Raw genomic sequence first — 27,113 nt, forward strand, 5'->3', positions numbered from 1 at the left:
CACAGGGGGTGATGGGTGAACGGGACTGGGTGTGAGTTAAGACACGGGGGCAGTGAGCACAGGGGGTGATGGGTGAACGGGACTCGGTGTGAGTTAGGACACGGGGCAGCAGAGTTTCGGATGAGCTCAGATTTACGGAGGGTGGGATGTGGGAGGCCGGCCCTGAGGGTGTCGGAATAGTCGAGTCTGGATGTAACAAAGGCAGGGATGAGGGTTTCAGCAGCGGATGAGCTCAGGCTGGGGCGGAGACGGGCGATGTTACGGAGGTGGAAGTAGATGGTCTTGGTAATTGTAACAACAATCACTGCAACTCAAAGTATTTCATTGTATCTGAAGCACTTTGAGAGGCTTTATAAAAATAAAAAAATGTCCTTCCTTTTTCAAGTGAGCAATACTTAATAGTGCCGGACTTAAAAGATGTTTCTCCTGAATTTCTGTGACGTTGGACACTGCTGAGATTGCTGTGTAATTTATCTCTGGCACAGAAACTGCCCGCCTGGCTTTTAACACACAAACGGGCCAGATTGGCAGTAATTTCCAGAGGCTCTGGAGGGTCACCGGGCTGTGAATAATGGGAGAGTGGAAATGGATGCGGTGAGATCAGGAGAAGTTTGACCTTGAGGATGGAGGTGATACTGAAGATGGGAGCCCGCGGTGTGTGATAGGGAAGTGGATAATTAGTGCCGACAGCTCGTGGCTGTGGCTGTGTGGTGGTGGGACTCTGAGACTGCAAAGAGCAAAAACAAACACCCACCTCCCCGATAATTAGAATGAAGGGGGGGTTTCAAATGAGATCCCAGCGGGGAAGAAGGAGGATTAAATCTAACAGCAGACAAAAGGGTACGAGCATGTTTCCTGGTCGATTCGACACTCGTGTTTATTCTGAGGCAAGGGAATTGCTGCCTGTGTTTTTCCCACATAGGAGGAAAGGAGAGTCTAAAGGCTGTCTTCTAGCAGTACAGGAGATCCATCTCCCCTGTGCTCGCTGCTACATTAGCTTCCGGTCCAGCAATGCCTCAAATTAAAAATTCTCATCCTTGCGTTCAAATCCATCCATGGCCTCATCCCTCCCTATCTCTGTAATCTTCTCCAGCCCTCCGAGAGCTCTGCGTTCCTCCAATTCTGGCCTCTTGATCCTCCCCGATTTTCATCGCTCACCATTGGAGGCCGTGCCCTCAGCCATCTAGGCCCTAAGCTCCGGAAGTCCTGCCCTAAACCTCTCCGCCTCTCTTTCTCCCCTCCTTTAAGAACCTTCTTAAAACCTACTGCTTTGACCATGCTTTTGGTCGCCTGGCCTAATGTCTCCTTATGTGGCTCGGTGTCAATGTTTGTCTCATTACATTCCTGTGAAGCGCGTTAAAGGCGCTATATTAAATGCAAGTTGTTGCAGAAGTGAGTGTGGATGGGATGAAGACGCCCCAATCCCAACACATCAGAAAATGGAAATAAGAACATAAGAAATAGGAGCAGGAGTAGGCCATTCAATAAGATCATGGCTGGTCTGATCGTGGCCTCAACTCCACTCTCCCGCTCTCTCCCCATACTCCTTGACTCCCTTATCGTTCAAATATCTGTCAATCTCCGCCTTGAATATATTCACTGACCCCGCCTCCACAGCTCTCCGGGGTGGAGAAGTCCAAAGATTCACAACCCTCTGAGAGAAGAAATTCCTCCTCATCTCAGTCTTAAATGGACGTCCCCTTATTCTGAGACTATGGCCCCTGGTTCTAGATTCCCCCACGAGGGGAAACATCCTCTCAGCATCTACCCTGTCCAACCCCCTCAGAATCTTATATGTTTCAATGAGATCCCCTCTCATTCTTCTAAACTCCAATAATGCTTACTGACTCGTCAGACTGTGGTGAGGTTTTACTCAAATCCCAATCACTGTAGAGGTGTAAGCATGTTAGGAATAATACTACCTCCACAGTAGAACAATAATTTCCAGTTATACAGTCCTTTGAATGTAGAAAAAATACCCCAAGCTCTTCAATAAACAATTGGACACCAAGCCAAGGGCGGAGCTATCAGGAGGAGCGATGATAAACTTGGTCAAAGAGGTGGGTTTTTTCGGAGGGCCCTGCAGCAGGGGAGGGAGGTGGCGAGAGGAAGGGGTTCAGGGAGGGAATTCCACAATCTACGGCTTTGACAGCTGCTCAGGAAATTAAAAACAGATTGACGGCAGTACTGACAGTCACAACGTTAATTCCCCTTTGGCCGTGTTTACACTGACTGACAGAGTGCCAGCTCTTTATTACATTAACCCCTTCATGACCCCCAGGATGTTGAATACAAGAGCAGGGAGGTTATCCTCGAACTGTATAAAACACTAGTTAGGCCACAGCTAGAGTACTGCGTACAGCTCTGGTCACCACGTTACAGGAAGGATGTGATTGCACTAATGCGAAAAATTCAACACATCAAGAAACATACTATTCAACAAGCTAAGCCAAACAACCCCAGATTTCAAGGAATTGGATGACCTGTCAAAATTAAGATTAGTCCTGGGAGAAGGAGACAGACCATACCTTGGGGCCAAATATGTAACAACATGTCACAACCTGAGGACTGTTTAAAAATTAAGACTGTTTAAATTTAATATTGAACGTACCCAATGAGATACAAAGACTGTTTAAAATTAATATTGTTTAAAAGTAATATTGTATGTACCCAACAAATGTCAAATCGACTGACACCTACAGAATGTTGGAAAACTGTACCTTTCTTGATATGTAAGCTTTGGCAATATGGTTCTCTGTAAACTTTCATGCCAATAAAGCATTTGAATTGGAATTGGAATTGGAATTGGGTGCAGAGGAGATTTCCGGCGATGTTGCCTGGGCTGGGGAATTTTAGCTATAAGGAAAGATTGGATCGGCTGGGGTTGTTTTCCTTGGAACAGAGGAGGCTGAGGGGAGATTTAATTGAGGTGTATAAAATTATGAGGGGCCTAGATAGAGTGGATAGGAAGGACCTATTTCCCTTAGCAGAGAGGTCAATAACCAGGGGGCAGAGATTTAAAGTCATTGGTAGAAGGATTAGAGGGGAGTTGAGGAGAACCTTTTTCACCCAGAGGGTGGTGGGGTTCTGGAACTCACTGCCTGAAAGGGTGGTGGAGGCAGAAACCCTCATCACATTTAAAAAGTACTTGGATATGCACTTGAAGTGCCGTAACCTACAGGGCTACGGACCAAGAGCTGGAAAGTGGGATTAGGCTGGAGAGCTCTTTGTCGGCCGGCACAGACACGATGGGCCGAATGGCCTCCCTCTGTGCCGTAAATTTCTCGGATTCTCTGATTCTACCTCTAAGCAGCTTCAATCTAAATTGGACGGTATTAATCCATTTACCTATTCAGCGTGTGCACTTCACGATCGGTGGTGGGGGTGGTGGGGGGGGGGGCGGGGTAAGTGACACTAAAAGGCAGCCTGGTTTAGTGTCACCACCCTCTTTTTCATGGCCTCACAGCGCCACGGTCGGGACAGAGCGTTGTGCTTGTGTGTCCTCTGGGTGATGGGACTCTGCGATCAGTGCTGGTGAATAGCAATCCCCTTTCCTGCTCCCGGGCCGAGATGTGGCAGTCATTGTCGCCTCCTTTCCTGTTGCCTTCTGGGTGAGGGTGAAATCACGACGGGCAATATTAGCGCGCATTTAACCTTTCCGCAAGGCATTCTTTTACCCGCTATTTTCAGCAAAGGCATTCATCTGTTTTAACCAATTATAAATAGAGCTCTATTGTACAGAGCAAAACTGAGGTGCTTGATCTTCCCCAGTGGTGGGAGGATGCCATTACAGCTGTGCCACAGCCTATGGGGAGTGGGGAGGCCCCCCCTTGCCCAGAGAGACTCCACACAACCAACGCCCAATCTCAATAGAGAGAAACTATTTCCGCTGGGTGGGGAGTCTAGGACTAGGGGGCATCATCTAAAAGGTAGAGCCAGACCTTTCAGGAGTGAAGCTAAGGAAACACTTCTACACACAAAGGGTGGTAGAAGTTTGGAACTCTCTTCCACAAACGGCAACTGATGCTGGGGGTCAATTGTTAACTTGAAACCTGAGATTGAAAGCTTTTTGTTAACCAAAGGTATTAAGGGATATGGGCCAAAGGCAGGTGCATCGAGTTAGGTCACAGATCAACCATGACCTCATTGAATGGCGGAGCAGGCGCGAGGGGCTCAATGGTTCCCATGTTCCCTATGATACGCTTACATCGGCACGTTTCATTATAAATGTGGACGTGGGAAATTATAATGGGAAAAGCTGACACAAAAGTGTGAGAGAAACATGTCAACAGGAAGTATGGTTTTACAGACAGGAAGTGCGTGCAGATGCCCGATTTTTGATTTATTATTGATAGTGCTCAGCACGGTTTTACCCACTCCCTTTAAACCCGCTCCTTTCCACGCCTGGCCATGCGCTACTCTCCAGTAGGGAGGAGTTGCCACCAATCCGAGTGGCAGGGTTGAGATTGGGCGCTGGTTGTGTGGAGTCTCTCCGGGGGGGGGGGGGGGAGAGGGGGTCCTCCATGACCCCTCACTCGGCAGCACCACTGCACTGCCCGAAGCGACCTCCATCTTTCCACTAAATCCCCATAGTGCCCCCCTACGTGGGTAGTCACAGAACACAAAGGCACCCATTGTGATGGCAGCCAAGGCTCAGTGGGTAGCACTCTCGCCTCTGAGTCAGCAGGTCATGAGTTCGAATCCTGCCCTAGAGACTCGAGCGCAAAATCCAGGCTGACACTTCAGTGCAGTGCTGAGGGAGTGCTGCACTGTCGGAGGTGCCGTCTTTTGGATGAGTTAATTAACCAAGGTCTCATTTGCTCTCACAGTTGGATGTAAAAGATCCCCTGCCACTATTCGAAGAAGAGCAGCGGAGTTCTCCCAGGTGTCCTGGCCAGAGTTCCCTTTAGTTCTTTTTGGGTGCGCGGTCCCTTTAAGGGGCATGCGTAGTGTTTCCTATTGAAAAGCCGATGAGCCAGCTGCGTGGGAGCTGCAGCTTAAGGGGAACATTGGTCCTGGGGCCAATATTTATCCCTCAACCAACATCACTAAAAACAGCTCATCAGGGACAAAATTTACAGTCACTTGGACAAGTGTGGATTAATTAAGGAAAGCCAGCACGGATTTGTTAAAGGCAAATCGTGTTCAACTAACTTGATAAAGTTTTTTGATGAGGTAACAGAGGGTTGATGAGGGCAATGCGGTTGATGTGGTGTACATGGATTTCCAAAAGGCGTTCGGCAAAGTGCCACATAATAGGCTTGCCAGCAAAGTTGAAGCCCATGGAATAAAAGGGACAGTGGCAGCATGGATACGAAATTGTCTAAGTGACAGGAAACAGAGAGTCGTGACGGACGGTTGTTTTTCGGACTGGAGGAAGGTATACAGTGGTGTTCCCCAGGGGTCAGTAATAGGACCACTGCTAAACAGGCTGGGGTTGTTTTCCTTGGAGCAAAGAAGGCTGAGGGGGGACCTGATTGAGGTATACAAAATGATGAGGGGCATAGATAGGGTAGATAAAGAGGAACTTTTCCCCTTAGTAGGGGGGTCAATAACAAGGGGGCATAGATTCAAGGTAAGGGGCAGGAGGTTTAGAGGGGATTTGAGGAGGAACTTTTTCACCCAGAGGGTGGTTGGAGTCTGGAACTCGCTGCCTGAAAGGGTGGTAGAGGAAGGAACCCTCACAACATTCAAGAAGCATTTGGATGAGCACTTGAAATGCCATTGCATACAAGGCTATGGACCAAATGCTGGAAAATGGGATTAGACTGGACAGGGCTTGATGGACAGCGCAGACACGATGGGCCGAAGGGCCTCTTTCTGTGCTGTATAACTCTATGACTCTATGCTTTTCTTGATATATATTAATGACTTGGACTTGGGAGTACAGGGCACAATTTCAAAATTTGCAGATGACACAAAACTTGGAGATATAGTGAACAGTGAGGAGGAGAGTGATAGACTTCAGGAAGACAGACAGGCTGGTGGAATGGGCAGACAAGTGATACATTTTGGTAGGAAGAATGGGGAGAGGCAATATAAACTGAAGGGTACAATCCTAAAGTGGGTGCATGAACAGGGAAACCTGGGGGTATATGTGCACAAATCATTGAAGGTGGCAGGACAGGTGGAGAAAGCGGTTAAAAAACTTACGGGATCCTGGGCTTCATAAATAGAGGCATGGAGTACAACAGTGTGGAAATTATGATGAACCTTTATAAAACACTGGTTCAGCTCCAACTGGAGTATTGTGTCCAATTCTGGGCACCGCACTTTAGGAAGGATGTGAAGGCCTTAGAGAGGGTGCAGGAAAGATTTACGAGAATGATTCCAGGGATGAGGGACTTCAGTTACGTGGATAGACTGGAGAAGCTGGGGTTGTTCTCCTTGGAGCAGAGAAGGTTGAGAGGAGATTTGATGGAGGTGCTCAAAATCATGAGGGGTCTGGACAGAGTAGATCGAGAGTAACTGTTCCCATTGGCGGAAGGGTTGAGAACCAGAGGACACAGATTCAAGGTGATTGGCAAAAGAACCAAAGGCGACATGAGGGGAAACTTTTTCCCGCAGCGAGTGGTGAGGATCTGGAATGCACGGCCTGAAAGGGTGGTGGAGGCCGACTCAATCACGGCTTTCAAAAGGGAGTTGGATAAGTAGCTGAGGGGGAAACATTGGCCGGGCTCCGGGGGAAGGGCAGGGGAGTGGGACTGGCTGAAGGGCTCTTGCAGAGAGCCGGCACGGGCTGGACGGGCCGAATGGCCTCCTTCTGTACTGTAACCATTCTAGGATTCTATGGTCATTTATCACATTGCTGTTTGTGGGAGCTTGCTGTGTACAAATTGGCTGCCGCGTTTCCTACATTACAACAGTGACTACACTTCAAAAAGTACCTCATTGGCTGTAAAGCGCTTTGGGACGTGCGGTGTCGGTGAAAGGCGCGGGAGAAATGCAAGTCTTTCTTTCCGTACCAGTGATGGTGCTTGGAGCTTGTCCGGCCGCTGGAGAGGTTAAAGGTCGACCCTGTGGCGCGGGTGTATGTTTATTAAAGCACCGGCACTTGTTGCTGGTAAAGTGAAGTGTTAGTGTTTGTTTACCGTGGTCTAACCGTGTGTTATTTTCTCTCTCTCTCCGCAGTCCCTGGAAAGCACTCGTCGCATGCTGCAACTGGTGGAGGAGGTACAGTACCAGCAACTCTCATTTCTTTTGTATGTTGGTAAATTCCTGATAAACTCACTGTGTGACATTTTGGGCACTGATTGTGATCATCACGGAGCGAGATTTACATATCGTGGAAATCACGCACTAAAGTCCCTTCGGGTCCAGTTTCCTCAGCCCACGCGCTCTTCAACGCTTTACGGCTACTCTCAGCCAAGTGGCCAATCCTCCTGTGCGAGCATCGACAATGAGTGCTGCCAGACTATTCGACCATGGAGGGGGGTGGGGGTCTTAGCCGAGCTGGTTCTCACTCAACACTTTCCCGTAAGGTGACGATAGACAGCGGGATCCCCAGCTGATTGTCCCTCTCGCTAGTCCGGAAGGGAAGAGCGAGAGAGTCGCAGCGGCGATCAGCCAACCCAGCACGGACTGCCAACCCCAATTGAGGACCTCTCTGATCTCCATGGCTCAACTATGGGGCGGGGATACTTCTAAAGGAAGAGAAGCTCTCCCTCCCCTTTAGCCCTCCTAGAAAATCCTGCAGATATGACCCCTGACCCTTGGCATCGCAACTGGCCACTCTATCCGAGGCTGCTCGTCCGGAGAAGCACATAAGAAACAGGAGCAGGAGCAGGCCATTCGGCCCCTCGAGCCTGCTCCGCCATTCAATAAGATCATGGCTGATCTGATCTTGGCCTCAACTCCACTTCCCCGCCCGCTCCCCATGACCCTCGATTCCCCTGTAGTTCAAAAATCTGTCTATCTCCACTTTAAATATACTCAACGACCCAGCCTCCACAGCTCTCTGGGATAGAGAATTCCAAAGATTCACGACCCTCAGAAGAAATTCCTCCTTATTTCCATTTTAAATGGGCGACCCCTTGTTCTGAAACTATGCCCCAGAGTTCCAGATTCCCTGACGAGGGGAAACATCCTCTCAGCATCTACCCTGTCGAGCCCCCTCAGAATCTTATTCAATAAGATCACCTCTCATTCTTCTAAACTCCAATGAGTATAGGCCCAAACTGCTCAACCTTTCTTCATAAGACGACCCCTTCATCTCAGGAATCAACCTCGTGAACCTTCTCTGAACTGCCTCCAATGCAAGTATATCCTTCCTTAAATAAGGGGGCCAAAGCTGTACCCGCTGGGACCTGTGCACGCGCGAGTGAGCGGGGGAGCTGCAGCCAACCCGGTAACAGATCCCGCGGCCTGCAACCAGCGGCAAACGCGAGCGAATCCTCCGTTTCTATATATTAAACAGTCTGTGCTTTCCAATAGAATATCTAATTCTAATGGCTACCAGGGTATAGGAAAATAACCGGCAGTATTTCAGTCCTTAAGGAATGGAATTTTTAACACAATACACGGTATCGGAGCTCGAGAGTGGAGCATCTGATGTAAAGGTAAGTTGTAAATATTATAAATAAATAAATATTTGTCTCCATCAACTTCAGAAATTCAAAGAAAATTGGCCTGTGATCTGTAATGGCCGCTCAACTCCGAGTATCTAAATTTTGCAAAACGGTCTGGCGATGAACTCCAGTTAGTTTTTATTCTACAAAGTTCTGGTTGGGTTTTTTTTGCGAAAGTCCAATCCCGGAGGTAAAGGTATCAAGAAAAGCAAATGCTGAGCAACGGAGTTGGGAAAAAGTGATAAGGTGGGTGGTGGGATGACACAGTGAGGGCCCGTCGCCATGGTAACACGCTGGCTTGGTTAGGCCTCAAAAAGGTCACCAGCCGTAACTGCACGCTTTAGCGAGCAAGAACCATGGACTGCACAAAGCAACCACTTCAAAACGGAGCCCGAGTCATGAAAGGTGCTATATAAATGCAAGTCTCTTTCTCTCTTTCCTTTCTTTCTCTTTCTCTCTTTCCTTCTTTCTTTCCCTCTTTCTTTCTTTCTCGCTCCTGCTCTCTTTTTCTTTCTCTCTCTTTCTTCCTTTTTCTTAAGGAAATGGGCAGGGGTTGGGGGAGTGTTGAGATGACCCATCACACCACAGAAAGTATGCCGTCACGTTTATTCAGCCTCATTAATAATAATCTTTGTCTCGCAAACATCCTCTCCGGCAAGCAATTGGGTTGCTTGTCCCAGTCGACGCATTGCAAAGAGCAGCTGTTACGTGCGTCCTTGTGCTAATAACATGAGCAAACAGCAGCCAGGCTGTGAATGGGAACCAGCCGCTGAAGCTGAAGGACAAAGCCTGGGGCCAAATCTTCCAGCCTCCATTGGTGTTGACACGAGGATTTTTTTTTCAGGACCTTGTCCAATCTGGATAAATATCCAGCAGTACGACCCCACACTGGAGTTGTATCTTTGGAGAGAGCAATAGGGTGAATCACTGGGGGTTTACAACCTGTCACTGGTGCTGCCAGCTACTTTGGCTGATGGATTAAGACCGTAACGAAAATAAAACCTTATCCTACAACAGTAAACTGCATTGAGTGATTGCACCATTGTCCTCCTAGAGTGTAATGTAAGAGAAACCCAGTGGTGACAGTGCCCAGCTGTGCTCAGTTACAACCAGTCTTCTCCCCTTTAACAGCTGTATGGCCCATTCAAAACACCACGCTACACGGGAGCTCCAGGGCGCAGCCCGGCTTAAAGAGAGCATTGGTTACAACCCAAGTTCAGCACTGCTGTTGTACTATGGTTCTTTTAAAGACTATTAAATATTACTTTTTATTCTTATGTTAACATTTCCTTGACATCTACATGCTCTGGAGGCACCTGATTGAAGAAAGGCCATGCAAGCTGGATTAAACTGACTCCTTCCGCAGATTGTGTGTACTTTACCTCGACTTGAACCATATAATCCACTGAAGGAATGTTCTTTGCCAATAGGCCCTGATTCCCAAAGGTTGACAGTATAAAGTTCCGCAGACTGTTCAGGATGACTGGGAAACCCGGCTTCGAAAGGTTTCCCGGTGGCACTGAGCTCTGACTGTTGCGAAGAGAGGCAGTGTTCATTTTTAGTTTCGAGCTGGAAGCAATGGTGTTGGCATCCCGTTACCTTAGCTCAACAAAGGGCCGTGGCTGGGGCATGGTATCCTGTGATTAGAGTGGGATGAGGCTCGTGTGAACCATAAACCAAATGGCCTGTTTCTGTGCTTTAAAGTCGATGTAAAATCTTGACCTTTGGCACCTGTACTTGATTTTCTGCCTGAGCACGGCAATTATGCATAGAAACATAGAAAAATAGGAGCAGGAGTTGGCCATTCAGTCTTCGAGCCTGCTCCGCCATTCAATATGATCTTGGCAACCAATAAAGGGCCTTCGAGGCTGTGAGCAGTTATGACAGAAAGCAGTTCATTGACCCTTAGCCTGGCTCCAGTTGGCAGCACCTCTCGAGTCAGAAGATCGTGGGTTCAAGTCCCACTCTGGGGTCTTCAACACGTGAAACTAGGCCGACACTCCAGCGAGTACCTGAGGCAGTGCTGCCTTGCTGGAGTTGCTGTTGTAGAAATGAAATGTTAAACCAAAGGCCCTGCCCATCTGTCCTTTGAGATTCAAGCAGCCACAACAGATCCATTGGCATTACTCAAAAGATGATCAGTAGGGTCTGCGGGTGTCCTGGCCAACATGCTTCCCTCAACAGTATTAAGAAGAGCTTGACTCCAATGGGTGAGCAAGTCATGTTCTCCCTGCTTTCATGAGTTGAATAATTACTTATCATCTCTCTGTTCCCAACTCCCAATGGCCCGAGGATTGCTGGGGTCAAGTCCCCGGCTGCGGCCTCCTGTCACTGCTTACTGCTCCTGCCCGCCGACCAGGTAGTCAATCTGGCGTCTGGCCAAAATTGGCAGGGCCTCCACATTGCCGGCCTTGCTGAGTTCATTGCCTGATTATCCCCCGCACCTTCCCCGCCTCCCCATTAATATCGGGGCAATAATTTACTTATTCACGATGTTACTGTGGTACAAAAATGAAATTAACAAGTGTTTATAAAAACGCTGATAGCACCTTATCACATTTTTCAGACATGTGTTTCATGTAGTAATACGTCTCAAGGTGCTTCACAGGAGCGTGATCTGACAAAATTTGACACCGAGCCACATAAGATGATATTAAGACAGGTGACCAAAAGCTTGGTCAAAGAGGTAGGTTTTAAGGAGCGTCTTAAAGGACAAGAGAGGTTTAGGGAGGGAATTCCAGAGCTTAGGGCCCAGGCAGCTGAAGGCACGGCCGCCAATGGTGGAGCGAAGGAAGTGGGGGATGCGCAAGAGGCCAGAATTGGAGGAGCGCAGAGATCTTCTGGGGGGGTTGTGGGGCTGGAGGAGGTAAATAGAAGCAATTTTATGGTTCATAGAGATTCTGTGGAGTAAGTGGCTCTCTGTCACCCATCAGTGAGCGGGTCTGGTTCTAATGGCACAGTTTTAAAAGTGTGCAGGGACAGAGGGACCTGGGAGTTAATGTGCATAGGTCCCTGAAGGTGGCGGGACATATTGAGAGAGTGGTTAGCAAAGCATATGAGATCTTGGGCTTCACAAATAGAGTTATTGAGTACAAAAGTAGAGAAGTTATGCTGAACCTTTATAAAGTGCTGGTTCGGCCACAACTGGAGTATTGCGTCCAGTTCTGGTCACCACACTTTAGGAAGGATGTGAAGGCCCTTGAGAGGGTGCAGAGGAGATTTATCAGAATGGTTCAGGGGATGGGGGATCTTAGCTACAAGGACAGATTGCAGAAGCTGGATTTGTTTTCATCAGAGCAAAGGAGGTTGAGGGGTGATTTGATCAAGATGTACAAGATTGTGATGGGTTTGGATAGGCTAGATGGGGCAAGGCTGTTCCCACTAGTTGATGGTAGAAGGACTAGGAGACACAGATTTAAGGTCTTGGGCAAGAGATACGGGGGTGACGTGAGGAAAAACTTTTTTACGCAGCGAGTGGTGAGGACCTGGAACTCGCTGCCGACGGAAGTGGTGGAAGCGGAGACACTCAATGTTTTCAAGGGGAGACTGGATAGGCACTTGAGGGAAATAAACTTGCAGGGTTACGGGGATAGAGCGGGGGAATGGGACTGACTGGATTGCTCTACAGAGAGCCGGCACAGACTCGATGGGCCGAATGGCCGCCTCCTGTGCCGTTATGACTCTATGGGGGAGAAATTGAGTATAGCCCCATTTGGGGCACCAGCCTTGCCAGGGCACTAAAAGTAGCGCTCCGGAAACATTCGTGCCCGCGCACCGGAAATTGAGTGGTTGCGCCCCAAAGGGAAGCGCAGCGCTACTGGAGGCGCCCCGCATCCCTCTTGGGGTGCTGCGAGTGAATATCGTGGCGCTACGTGCTGCAGCACCACACGCTGCAGCACGTCGCGCTGTGGTATTGCAGGCCTTCCTCCCCTTCTTAAAGGGGAGGGGCCTTGTGCAGCGCGATTTGGGCCCCCAGGGATCGGGAGTGCAGGCAAAAGAGCCCGGCACCGAGGAGAAGTGCCGGGCTCTTGGAGCGCAGCCGGCACTCCGCGGGGGCGGGGGGGGGGGGGTTCAGGAGGCCGGGGACGGGAGCGCAGGCAGGTGCTGGCCGGCGGCCAACAACAAAAATGGCCGCCCCGCACCTCGCCTTTACTTTGCGCCTCCCCGGCCGCAGGTAGGCCCCCCTGAACCCGTCGGACATAGCGTCCGGCGGTAAATCAGGGGGCGCTGCCGAATATCGCGGCCGGGGCTTCAACGGGGCGCTGCGCACACTGATGACGTCATTGGCAGCGGCGCAGCGCTAACGGTTAGCGCCACCACTAACGTCCCGTGGAATTTAGCGGGAGGCGTGGGCAGTGCCGCGCCCGGGCGCCAGTTGGCTTGTGACCCACTTAGCGCCCTCTGAAGGCGTTAACGGGTGGCACAACCTACTGAATTTCTCCCCCTTTGACTCTAGTAACTTTTCCTGTAGAATTTTTAATACAATAAAACACACATTTCTAATTGTCAGGAGACAGAGTTTGTGGTGACAGAATCCATTATCCTTCTGGGCTGGATACCTTTTGCAACTCACAAAACATATCACATCCATTAACATCCAAGACTTTAATGCAAATTTGTAACATCTAATATTACACCCAGTAATGGCTTTCTGCAACAACAAGGCTGTGAACAAGCTCGTCATCTAATTAGATGCTCCTGATTCCTTTATTCAATTAAATCAAGAATCTAATTGAACTGAGTGCGATCGCTTAGTGATTTCAGAATCCTTTCACATTTATTTTTGTCAGTGCATTCCTGTGAAATGCACACTTTTTTAGGGGGGCATCAGGACAAGGTCCGAAGGATTTATCTTTTATTCATGAATGTCCACAATTTGAAGCCATTATTGAGAAGAACGCAGGCAGCTGACAGCTCGAATGCCCCTTCCGGCTGACTCACCATTCACTGCATTGGTGATTAACAATCGGGAGTGTGTGAGTCAGAGTGGGACAGGGCGGAAGCTCGGTTTACATCGAATTTACAGCACGGAAACCGGCCATTCGGCCCAACTGGTCTGTGCCGGGGTTTCTGCTCCACACGAGCCTCCTCACACACTGCTTCATCTCACCCTATCAGCATTGCTTCTCTGCCCTTTACTCTCCTACGCTCTAAATATGCCGTTCTACACAATCTTCCTCCTCCCTGCATCAACAACAACTTGTATTTATATAGCGCCTTTAACACAGTAAAACATCCCAAGGCGCTTCACAGGAGCGTGATCAGGCAAAATTTGACACCGAGCCTCATAAGGAGACATTAGGACAGGTGACCAAAAGCTCGGTCATAGAGGTAGGTTTTAAGGAGCGTCTTAAAGGAGGAGAGAGAGGTAGCGAAGCGGACAGGTTTAGGCAGGGAATGCCAGAGCTTGGGGCCTAGACGGCTGAAGGCACGGCCGCCAATGAAAGAAAGAAAGACTTGCATTTCTATAGCGCCTTTCATGACCACCGGACGTCTCAAAGCGCTTTACAGCCAATGAAGTACTTTTTGAAGTGTAGTCACTGTACAATGGCGGAGCGAAGGAGATCAAGGATGCACTAGAGGCCAGAATTGGTGAAGTGCAGAGATCTCGGAGGGTTGTGGGGCTGGAGAAAGTTACAGAGATAGGGAGGGGTGAGGCCATGGAGGGGTTTGAACACGAGGATGAGAATTTGAAATCCGCACTCTGTCTCCTACTTTTAACTCTCTCTTTCTGAGGATGGTAGAACTATGCTAGTCCGTAACTCCCTCAGTTTTTCGTTTTCCCTACTGTTAAATCACAATCTAGGCAACGCCTAATTGCTAATTCCGGATTAATCTTAACTTGTCTTCTTGTCTATTCTTTTCGACCGTGGCTGTGTCCTGCGCTCGGCTCGTGTTCCTGCAACCAGGTTTTACAGTGAAAGTTATATAAAAAAATAAACATTAAAATAATAAATGTTCCTGTCATTCACTGTCAGAAATAAAGCTGACATGATGGTGGCACCAGTCAGTGCAAAGTACAATTTGCTCGGCATTATTTGTTGTGTAACACATTCAGGTTCTTCTATATGTGACATTCTTGTTCTGATATATTTAATAGCAAGAACTAATAGAAGCCCGAAACATTAGGATCTTGTCGTACTCGAGCTCCTAATTCTGGTTCCTGAATTGCTCCACAGTTTGATGGGGCGGTTAATATCACATTAGCGAAGTGGTAATATCGATAGCAACACAACCAATTGCCCTTAATTGGCAGCCTAGGAAACACACAGCGCTGGCTCGACACACACAAGAGCTAAACACACTGGACCAGATCCTCAAGCACCTGAGGTTTAAAAGCGCTCTTATGATATTAAGCTTTACTCTGTGATTCTTGGGCCAAACGGATACAAATTGAAAAGGTACGTTACTTAAGAATGATCCCGATGCCCTCCTAAAAGATCCCATGGCACTATTTGAAGAAGAGCAGGGGAGTTACCCCCGGGGTCTTGGCCAATATGTATCCCTCAATCAACATCACTAAAACAAATGATCTGGTCATTATCACATTGCTGTTTGTGGGAGCTTGCTGTGCGCAAATTGACAGCTACATTTCAGAAATAAAAGTACTTCATTGGCTGTAAAGCGCTTTGAGATGTCTGGTGGTTGTGAGAGGTGCTGTAGAAATACAAGTCTTTCTCTCTATAAATACTCCAGCCGATCTATCTGAAGCCTGCGATGCTGCATGAACTGACCTCTCCAGGCAGTATGGTGGAAATGACTATTGATGCTGCTCCCATATGAATGCTGAACCCATTGTTTCCTCTCTCTGCTATTTTAATGCACTCGTTCAAGAGCTGCACCGATCATGGATTCTACCCTTGTGTCTCCTTCTCTTGGGCACTCGGCAGCCGTCTGTTCTACACATTGACTTCAGCAACGCCAGGCTTTAAAGCCCCTTTGGGCTTCCCATTGTCATTGCTTCACTCTCAGGAAAGCGACCCACGGGCAGCCACCTCCCCCTTTTATAGAATCGGACAGTACAAGGCGGCCATTCGGCCCCTCGTGCCCGTGCTGGCTCTTTGTGAGAACTCTCCGATTAGACCCACTCCCTGTAGACCTGCAAGTGTTTCCTTGTCAAGTATTTATCCAATTCCATTTTGAAAGTTACTATTGAATCTGCTTCCACCGCCCTTTCAGGCAGCGCGTTCCAGATCACAACAACTCGCTGGGTAAAAAACATTCTCCTCATCTCCCCTCTGGTTCTTTAGCCAATTATCTTCAATCTGTGTCCTCTAGTTACTGACCCTCCTGCCACTGGAAACACCTCCTTATTTACTCCATCAAAAACCCTTCATAATTTTCAACACCTCTATCAAATTTCACCTTAACCATCTCTGCTCTAAGGTGAACAATCCCAGCTTCTTCAGTCTATCCACATAACTGAAGTCCCTCATCCCTGGTACCATTCCAGTAAATCTCCTCTGCACCCTCTCCAAGGCCTTGACATCCTTCCTAAAAGTGCGGTGCCCAGAACTGGACACAATACTCCAGCTGAAGGTTAACCAGTGACTTATGAAGGTTTACCATGACTTCCTTTATATTTGCCATTGGCTGCTGCCGTCCGTCGGCAGGCTGGGCTCAAGCATGGCATCCCAGAGGAATTCAGGAATGCCGGAGGTATTCCGGGAGCCCCAGCAGGAAGCGTCTGCTCTGACAGAGGATCGGTAGCTCCACCTTTGTGTGGGTGTGCGGTACTGTCTTGTTCTCTGGGCGCTGGGCAATGGTGTTGGGCTCTTCAGCACCCACCGCTCCCGCCATCACTCCTCCGATGTGAAGGCGCCTTTTGTTCCACCCCCTGAACATTTTCCCCACTCGCATTCCATTTCTTCCCCCTCCCCTTTCACAGCCGCGCTGATCGCTTTTGTCTTTCCAATACCTGATGGAAGTTGTGTCCACTCGGTAGTGGAAACACATCTACAACATACATTTTTCAGGTATTCAAATCCCAAGCTTAGAACCAGCTAATCAGAGTTGCCTCATCTCCTCCCCTGTTCTTTGTGACTTTCCCAGTGCCCTGGGCTGTGAGCCTTGGCCCTTCACTTAGGTTTTTCAATTTGAAAAAAATCTCTACATTTCATCTGCAGTTTATTTCCCCTCAGTTCTGCCCTCATGCCTTTGACTTTCATTCCACTACATGAGGTTCTCTCCTTGCCCCGTTTCTAAATTCCTGTTTCTAAAGTTGTGGGTTTAAGTCCCACTCCAGAAACTTCAGTGCAAAATCCAGGTTGACACTCCCAGTGCGGTGCTGAGGGAGTGCTGCACTGTCGGAGGTGCCGTCTTTCGCATGAGACGTTAAACCGAGGTCCCGTCTGCCCGATTTTTGAAGAAGAGCAGGGGAGTTCTCCCCGGTGTCCCGGCCAATATTTATCCTTCAAACAACATCACTAAAACAGATTATCTGGTCATTTTCACATTGCTGTTCGTGGGAGCTTGCTGTGTACAAATTGCCTGCCGCGTTTCCCACATTACAACAGCGACCACACTTCAAAAGTGCTTCATTGGCTGTAAAGCCTTTTGGGACGTCTTGACATGAAAGGCGATATATCAGTATTGCTAACTTTCGCGATTCCATCGCGTGAGGCGCGATTTTGGAGCGAAACAAAGCTTCACTCGCCCTGCAACAACGCCTGGAACGCGGGATTAAAAACGCCGACTTGCGCATGAATGCTGAGATTGGCATTCCTGGAGTATTCTCAGAATTCACTTAAAGAAGAGTTTTTTTAATATAGATTGTTGCAAAATAGCAAAGTGCTGCCAGAGGCAACAATGATAAGGGCAAGGGTCTTGCAAAATTATGCTTTTGTTTTTAAGAATCTAAAACACCAAAAGATGTTACTCAGCAAGCTGAAGTCTAAGGGGGAAAAAGTTGGCTTGTGCCCCCTTTGGGGCGCTAACTTCGCCGGGGCGCTACTTTTAGCGCCCTGAAATAGTTAGCGCCCCCGCGCCGGAAATTAAATGGTAGCGCCCCAAGCAGGAGGCGGGGCTACTGGAAGCGCTCCCCCTCCCTCTTGCGGCGCTCCCATTGAATATCGCGGTGCTACGTGCAGCAGCGTCACGCGTGTTGACATGTAACGCCGCGGTACTGCAGGCCTCCCTCCCCTGATTAAAGGGGAGGGGCCTAGTACTGCGCGCACCGGGGCCCTGCTGGACCACCGGGGAGTGGGGTGCCGGGAAAAGAGCCCGGCACTCGAGAAGAGCACCGGGCTGACGGATCGCGGCCGGCACCCCGCAGGAGGAGGCGAGAGGAGGCAGGTGCTGGCAGGCGGCCCAAAAAAATGGCCGCCCTGCACCTGCCCTTTAACTTGCGCCACCCTGGCTGCAAAAACGCCCCCTGACCCTGTCGGACATAGCGTCCAGCGGGAGATCAGGGGGCACGAGCGGGGCACTGTGCACGGTGATGACTTCATCGCTGGAGGTGCAGCGCCTCAGTGCGTTACCGGCTACCGCCACCGCTAACCTCCCGCTAAATTTCGCAGGAGGCATTAGCGGCACTGCGCCCAGGCGCTAGGAGCTTTGCACCCGGTTAGCGCCCCCCTTGGGGGGCTAACAGGAGGCGCAAAGCAACCAGATTTTCCCCCCTAAAAGTCAACTGTAAGCTCCATCAGCCTGGGCTCCGCAGATCGTGCTTACTTATGTGGCAAAGTAACCACAAGGTGGAGATAGACAGGTTTTTGAAAGGTAAGGGAGTCGAGGGTTATGGGGAGCGAGCAGGGAAGTGGAGTTGAGGATATGTGTTGGTGTAGGGGTTACGGGGATCGGGTGGGATATGTGTTGGTGTAGGGGTTACGGGGATCGGGTGGGATATGTGTTGGTGTAGAGGTTACAGGGATCGGGTGGGATATGTGTTGGTGTAGGGGTTACGGGGATCGGGTGGGATATGTGTTGGTGTAGGGGTTACGGGGATCGGGTGGGATATGTGTCAGTGCAGGCTCGATGGGCCGAAATGGCCTCTATCTGCATTGTGGGGTTTCTGTGATTCTGTGAAGAAATTCCTCCTCATTTCCGATTTAAAAGGGTGCCCCCTTATTCTGAGACTATGCCCCCTAGTTCTAGATTCCCCCACGAGGGGAAACATCCTCTCTGCATCTACCCTGTCGAGCCCCCTCAGCATCTTACATGTTTCAATAAGATCCCCTCTCACTCTTCTAAACTCCAATGAGTATAGGCCCAACCTGCTCAACCTTTCTTCATAAGACGACCCCTTCATCTCAGGAATCAACCCACCCCACTTGCTATGTATTGGCCCTCTGCCCCACTCCCGGGCACGGAGGGAGCTTCTCACCCTGGACTGGACTGGAGGGCTAATCAGATAGTAAGACACCGCTCCATGAAAAGTTGCGTTTAGCCCAGCGCAAGAAACACTGCAGGGATAAACAAGGAAGCCTGTGGATGCTGGAAATGCGAAACAAAAAAACAGAAACTGCTGGCGATACGCAGCTGGCCAGTCAGCTGGAGGAGAGCGGCAGTGTCAAAAATAATTTTATTTACAAAGTCCATGCCAACACTGATAAGTCTGGGCATTGCTTAAACGCAAGGAATTAATGGGAATATGGGTTCAAGCTTCATATACTTCACAGAATGCACCTCTGCAGCTCACAAAGAGCAGAGGCTTGGGCACCGCTGGCTTAGAGTGAGGTAAAGGCTGCAATACTGAGCCATTCAGACCAGGGTCGATCCCACGCCTATACTCAGTTAGCTGCCCTTAGCTGCTGTAATGTTGAAGCATCACAGTTTGCCACTGGGCTAGGAAGTTTAAAAAAAAATCAGCCATGGCCCCGATCCTGATTGTCTCCCTGTGAGTTTAGGAGATTGCTGACATTTACTGTCAGAATCAGGTTGCTGGTTGAACAACTTGCCGACACTTGCTCCCTAGGCTGACACGTGAAGAAGAACCTCTTGGGTCAGGAACTGAAGAACATCATAAAGAAAGACTTGCATTTCTGTAGGTCCTTTCATCACATCGGGTCGTCCCAAAGTGCTTTACAGCCAATGAAGTACTTTGTTGAAGTGCAGGGTCTTGTGCACCCACCGGAGAGAGCAGACGGGGGCCTCGGTTTAACGTCTCATCCAAAAGACGGCACCTCCGGCAGTGCAGCACCTCCCTCAGCGCCGCACTGGTTCAAGACTTCTGTTGGTTGAACAGATTTATTCACAAGAAGCGAAACCGCATTTTGACCACGTCCACGATTCCGTCACTCTGCAGGTTTCTGTGACAACACAGACGCTGGCGCCTTCATCACACGACCCGCCGGCCCATTCTCTTAAAGTGTAAATCCATTCTCATCACAGCGGGCAGCCCGTGTTGGCAAGACCCACCTCGACATGAGTCGGCGCCTTTAGGAAAGGAGTGGAGTGCGGCACGGAAACAGTGTCTTCTCTACCGATCCGCTTGCCTGTTAATTTCAGGCGGTCTGTTGCAAATTCTCACCGTTCCATTTCCTGGACTGTCAGAATTTAATGGAAATCGTATTTCATGGCAGGACCAAGTAATTGGTGTCGAAGTAAGAACATAAGAAATAGGAGCAGGAGTCGGCCATTCGGCCCTTCGAGCCTGCTCCGCCATTCAATGAGATCATGGCCGATCTTCTGCCTCAATTCCATTCACTGGCCCTATCGCCATATCCCTTGATGCCCTTACTAGTCAGAAATCTATCGACTTCTGTTTCTAATATACCCAATGACTGAGCCTCCACAGCCCTCTGGGGTAGAGAATTCCAAAGATTCACCACCCTCTGTGTGAAGAAATGTCTTCTCATCTCAGTCCTGAATGGCCTACCCTTTATCTTGAGGCTGTGACCTCTGGTTCTTGACTCCCCAGCCAAGGGAAACATTCTCCCAGTATCCATCCTATCAATAATTTTGTATGCTTCAATGAGATCCCCTCTCATTCTTCTGAATTCAAGGGAATACAGGCCTAGTTTACTCAATCTCTTCTCATACGACAGTCCCGCCATCCCAGGAATCAATCTCGTGAACCTTCGTTGCACTCCCTCTATGGAAAGTGACTGTTAACAGCGCACTACATTCACTCCATATTTCGGGTTGAATTCCCCTGTACAGACAGTCTTCTGTTTCATTGTATTTTTCAGCCTTTGTGCCAACTCAGGCGGGTGTGAAACAATTGGCCTGACGATGTTGTTTGTGCAGGGAATGGGAAGCAGCCAATGCCCAAACCACAGTGACCGAATGCAACCACCTTGTATGCCGTCATGGTGTGGTCTGGGGACAGGCAGCTGATACTGGGCTATACCTCAGAGAGAGCTGTAAGGGAATGGGACATCGAATGGAGCTCACCGCTGTCCAACGCCACTCCTGTCAGAATGACTGAGGCTGGAGGTTGCTATCTTGTGAGGGGTTTAGAGACTTGTGGTTTAGTGTGCAGTCACTGAGTGCTGTAGATTTCAATGACACAACTAAAGCAGGGATAAACTGAAGGAAGACTTGCATTTCTATAGCGCCTTTCACAACGTCAGGACGACCCGAAGCGCTTTACAGCCAATGAGGTACTTTTTGAAGTGTAGTCACTGTTGTAATGTAGGAAACGCAGCAGACAATTTGCGCACAGCAAGCTCCCACAAACAGCAATGTGATAATGACCAGATAATCTGTTTTTAGTGATGTTGGTTGAGGGATAAATATTGGCCTCAGGACACCGGGGAGAACTCCCCTGCTCTTCTTCGAAATAGTGGCCATGGGATCTATTATGCCCACCTGAGAGAGCAAAGTGAGGCCTCGGTTTAACGTCTCATCTGAAAGACGGCACCTCCGACAGTGCAGCACTCCCGAAGTATTGCATTGGAGTGTCAGCCTGGATTATGGGCTCAAATCTCTGGAGTGGGACGTGAACCCACGACCCTCTGCCTCAGAGGCGAGAGTGCTGCCCACTGAGCCACAAGGAAGGAGTGCTGTGATGAGATTACAATCTCAGAGAGGTTGAGTTGCTCTAGCAGGCGACAGAGGTCCAATCCAATCCTCGATTAACATCTGAAGCTCGCATTGAATGGTTTTGGCCAGTTCTTGTCTGATTGGTGCAGGGTGTAACTAGATATTTAAGATTGTGCAACAGTTGTTAACCCATGGCCCTCCGCCCCCGCCGACCTACCATCGCTGGGACTTAAACGCAGAAACCATTCTCACCTGGGTTGGTGTAAAAATCTGTCCGATTGATTTTCCACTACTGCTAAAATGGGTTTGGGGCTGCACCTTCTAATGCTCCAGGCTTATGTTGGATCTGTTGTGTATGTACCTTTAAGAGAGAACTGCTTTTATGCTGTAGTACCGGCAGTGACCACACCTGTATATAAAGCAGTAGCAGGCTTCTGTACTTTCAGTTCCAGCATACCCTCTGTTCAGTAAACACCTCTTATTATCGTTCTCCTGCAGTCCGTGTGTTATTGATGCGCGGACACTACAGGATCAAGAAGCTGGGGCTCAACAAGGGGGTGGAGCTGGTAGAACCAGTCCTCCCACTCATCTAGCAGGATTGACAGGAGCTGCCGAAAAATCTTCAGCACCAGATTGTCCCGTTGGAAAGACTGAAGAAAGTAGGAAAGGAAATAAATTGACTGATCAAAATCCACAATCCCCCATGGGGTCAGAACACTGACAGTAGAACTGGATCCTTACTGGATGGTTTCCTGCACAGCAGGTTGGAAGCCCAAAGATTACGAGATAATATTCCGCACATAGATTGCGTCTTTCCTCCAATTCCATCCTTCCAGCTGAATTCTGAGGTGGTGCGAATCACCCAGGATCTCATGCCATTTCCTTCTCATTTCCAATACACAACAATCCCTTAGTCCCCCATAAGAATTCACTGCCGAATCAGTTTCAGGCAGAATACACTCCTGAACTGTTGATCTTTTCAAAGCTCAACTCATTAAATATTACCAGGGTTTTGGCTTCTTCTTTGAGCTTCTTGTTTTCTTGTGTTGGTTGACGCTTTATCGATGCGTTGGGACTGGACTCTTAGTTTAACTCATTCGTTTCCACGGTGCAAAGGTGGTGGAAACACTTTCCTCCGCCCTTGATTTGTCTTTCCTTCAACAACTGTGTAGTTAACAGTTTCTGGAGTTATCTCATCGTCTGCTCTGCAACCTTAATGGCTCTTCACCAAGCTTTCTCAGTGAAAAACGGCCACCTTCCAACCCTCTTGGTAATGGGTTAATCTTGAGAAAGAAGTGTACACATAGATGGCCAGGACAATATGCTGCACATATAGATGGCCAGGTCCATACTCTATATATAGATGGCCAGGTCCATGCTCTATATATAGATGGCCAGGTCCATGCTCTATATATAGATGGCCAGGTCCATACTCTAAATATAGATGGCCAGGTCCATGGTCTATATATAGATGGCCAGGTCCATACTCTATATATAGATGGCCAGGTCCATGCTCTATATATAGATGGCCAGGTCCATACTCTATATATAGATGGCCAGGTCCATGCTCTATATATAGATGGCCAGGTCCATACTCTAAATATAGATGGCCAGGTCCATACTCTATATATAGATGGCCAGGTCCATGCTCTATATATAGATGGCCAGGTCCATACTCTATATATAGATGGCCAGGTCCATACTCTATATATAGATGGCCAGGTCCATACTCTATATATAGATGGCCAGGACAATATGCTGCACATATAGATGGCCAGGTCCATGCTCTATATATAGATGGCCAGGTCCATACTCTATATGTAGATGGCCTGGTCCATGCTCTATATATAGATGGCCAGGTCCATGCTCTATATATAGATGGCCAGGTCCATACTCTATATATCGATGGCCAGATCCATGCTCTATATATAGATGGCCAGGTCCATGCTCTATATATAGATGGCAAGGTCCATGCTCTATATATAGATGGCCAGGTCTATACTCTATATATAGATGGCCTGGTCCATGCTCTATATATAGATGGCCAGGTCCATACTCTATATATAGATGGCCAGGTCCATACTCTATATATAGATGGCAAGGTCCATGCTCTATATATAGATGGCCAGGTCCATACTCTATATATAGATGGCCAGGTCCATACTCTATATATAGATGGCCAGGTCCATACTCTATATATAGATGGCCAGGTCCATGCTCTATATATAGATGGCGAAGTCCATGTTCTGTATATAGATGGCCAGGCCCATGCTCTATTTATATAGATGGCCAGGTCCATACTCTATATATAGATGGCCAGCTCCATGCTCTATATATAGATGGCCAGGTCCATTCTCCATATATAGATTCCGAGGTCCATACTCTATTTATATGTGGCCAGGTCCATGCTCTATATATAGATGGGCAGGGCAATGTTCTATATATAGATGGCCAAGTCCATGCTCTATATATAGATGGCCAGGTCCATGCTCTATATATAGATAGCCAGGTCCATGTTCTATATATAGATGGCCAGATCCATGCTCTATATATAGATGGCCAGGTCCATTCTCTGTTTATAGATGGCCAGGTCCATGCTCTGTATATAGATGGCCAGGTCCATTCTCTGTTTATAGATGGCCAGGTCCATGCTCTGTATATAGATGGCCAGGTCCATGCTCTGTATATAGATGGCCAGGTCCATACTCTATATATAGATGGCCAGGTCCATTCTCTGTTTACAGATGTCCAGGTCCATGCTCTGTATATAGATGGCCAGGTCCATGCTCTATATATAGATGGCCAGGTCCATACTCTATATATAGATGGCCAAGTCCATGCTCTATATATAGATGGCCAGGTCCATACTCTATATATAGATGGCCAGGTCCATACTCTATATATAGATGGCCAGGTCCATGCTCTGTATATAGATGGCCAGGTCCATGCTCAATATATAGATGGCCAGGTCCATGCTCTATATATTGATGGCCATGTCCATGCTCTATATATAGATGGCCTGGTTCATACTCTATATATAGATAGCCAGTTTCATACTATATATATATAGATGGCCAGCTCCATATTCTATATATAGATGGCCAGGTCCATGCTCTGTATATAGATGGCCATGTCCATACTCCATATATAGATGGCCAGGTCCATGCTCTGTATATAGATGGCCTGGTCCATACTCTATATAAATGGCGAGGTCCATGCTCTGTTTATAGATGGCCAGGTCCATGCTCTATATATAGATGGCCAGGTTCATACTCTGCATATAGATGGCCAGGTTCATACTCTATATATAGATGGCCAGGTCCATGCTCTATATATAGATGTCCAGGTCCATGCTCTATATATAGATGGCCAGGTTCATACTCTGCATATAGATGGCCAGGTTCATACTCTATATATAGATGGCCAGGTCCATGCTCTATATATAGATGTCCAGGTCCATGCTCTATATATAGATGGCCAGGCCCATACTCTATATATAGATGGCCAGGTCCATACTCTATATATAGATGGCCAGGTCCATACTCTATATATAGATGGCCAGGTCCATGCTCTATATATAGATGGCGAAGTCCATGCTCTGTATATAGATGGCCAGGCCCATGCTCTATTTATATAGATGGCCAGGTCCATACTGTATATAGATGGCCAGGTCCATGCTCTATATATAGATGGCGAAGTCCATGCTCTGTATATAGATGGCCAGGCCCATGCTCTATTTATATAGATGGCCAGGTCCATACTCTATATATAGATGGCCAGCTCCATGCTCTATATATAGATGGCCAGGTCCATTCTCTATTTATATGTGGCCAGGTCCATGCTCTGTATATAGATGGCCAGGTCCATACTCTACAGAAAGATGGCCAGGTCCATGCTCTATATATAGATGGCCAGGTCCATACTCTATATAGATGGCCAGCTCCATGCTCTATATATAGATGGCCAGGTCCATCCTCTATATATAGATTGCCAGGTCCATGCTCTATATATAGATGACCAGGTCCATACTCTACAGAAAAATGCCCTGGTCCATGCTCTATATACAGATGGCCAGGTCCATGCTCTATCTATTGATGGCCAGGTCCATGCTCTATATATAGATGGCCTGGTCCATGCTCTATATATAGATGGCCAGGTCCATGCTCTATATATAGATGGCCAGGTCCATGCTCTATTTATAGATGGCCAGGTCCATACTCTATATATAGATGGCCAGGTCCATGCTCTATATATAGATGGCCAGGTCCATTCTCTATATATAGATGGCCAGGTCCATACTCTATATATAGATGGCCAGGTCCATACTCTATATATAGATGGCCAGGTCCATGCTCTATATATAGATGGCCAGGTCCATGCTCTATATATAGATGGCCAGGTCCATACTCTGTATATAGATGGCCAGGTCCATGCTCTATATATGGATGGCCAGGTTCATGCTCTAGATAAAGATGGCCAGGTCCATACTCTATATATTGATGGCCAGGTCCATGCTCTATATATAGATAGCCAGGTCCATGCTCTATATATAGATGGGCAGGGCAATGTTCTATATATAGATGGCCAAGTCCATGCTCTATATATAGATGGCCAGGTCCATGCTCTATATATAGATAGCCAGGTCCATGTTCTATATACAGATGGCCAAATCCATGCTCTATATATAGATGGCCAGGTCCATTCTCTGTTTATAGATGGCCAGGTCCATGCTCTGTATATAGATGGCCAGGTCCATTCTCTGTTTATAGATGGCCAGGTCCATGCTCTGTATATAGATGGCCAGGTCCATGCTCTGTATATAGATGGCCAGGTCCATACTCTATATATAGATGGCCAGGTCCATTCTCTGTTTATAGATGTCCAGGTCCATGCTCTGTATATAGATGGCCAGGTCCATGCTCTATATATAGATGGCCAGGTCCATACTCTATATATAGATGGCCAAGTCCATGCTCTATATATAGATGGCCAGGTCCATACTCTATATATAGATGGCCAGGTCCATACTCTATATATAGATGGCCAGGTCCATGCTCTGTATATAGATGGCCAGGTCCATGCTCAATATATAGATGGCCAGTTCCATGCTCTATATATTGATGGCCATGTCCATGCTCTATATATAGATGGCCTGGTTCATACTCTATATATAGATAGCCAGTTTCATACTATATATATATAGATGGCCAGCTCCATATTCTATATATAGATGGCCAGGTCCATGCTCTGTATATAGATGGCCATGTCCATACTCCATATATAGATGGCCAGGTCCATGCTCTGTATATAGATGGCCTGGTCCATACTCTATATAAATGGCGAGGTCCATGCTCTGTTTATAGATGGCCAGGTCCATGCTCTATATATAGATGGCCAGGTCCATACTCTATATATAGATGGCCAGGTTCATACTCTATATATAGATGGCCAGGTCCATGCTCTATATATAGATGTCCAGGTCCATGCTCTATATATAGATGGCCAGGTTCATACTCTATATATAGATGGCCAGGTTCATACTCTGCATATAGGTGGCCAGGTTCATACTCTATATATATAGATGGCCAGGTCCATGCTCTATATATAGATGTCCAGGTC

General features: G+C 48.0%; 1 protein-coding gene across 3 annotated transcripts in view; it reads left to right on the plus strand.

The window, feature by feature from the left end:
* LOC147096888 (synaptosomal-associated protein 25-like) overlaps positions 1-27,113 on the plus strand; it is a 381,047-nt gene that overhangs the window by 304,297 nt on the left and 49,637 nt on the right. For all 3 annotated transcript variants that reach the window (XM_085973583.1, XM_085973585.1, XM_085973582.1), the window contains one exon: positions 7,132-7,173. In XM_085973583.1, the coding sequence (XP_085829709.1) occupies positions 7,132-7,173 (42 nt within the window). The remainder of the gene's footprint in view (positions 1-7,131; positions 7,174-27,113) is intronic.

Source organism: Somniosus microcephalus, chromosome 34, assembly GCF_052327205.1.
Source record: "Somniosus microcephalus isolate GS21.2 chromosome 34, FLI_Smic_1.0, whole genome shotgun sequence".
Lineage (NCBI taxonomy): Eukaryota > Metazoa > Chordata > Chondrichthyes > Squaliformes > Somniosidae > Somniosus > Somniosus microcephalus.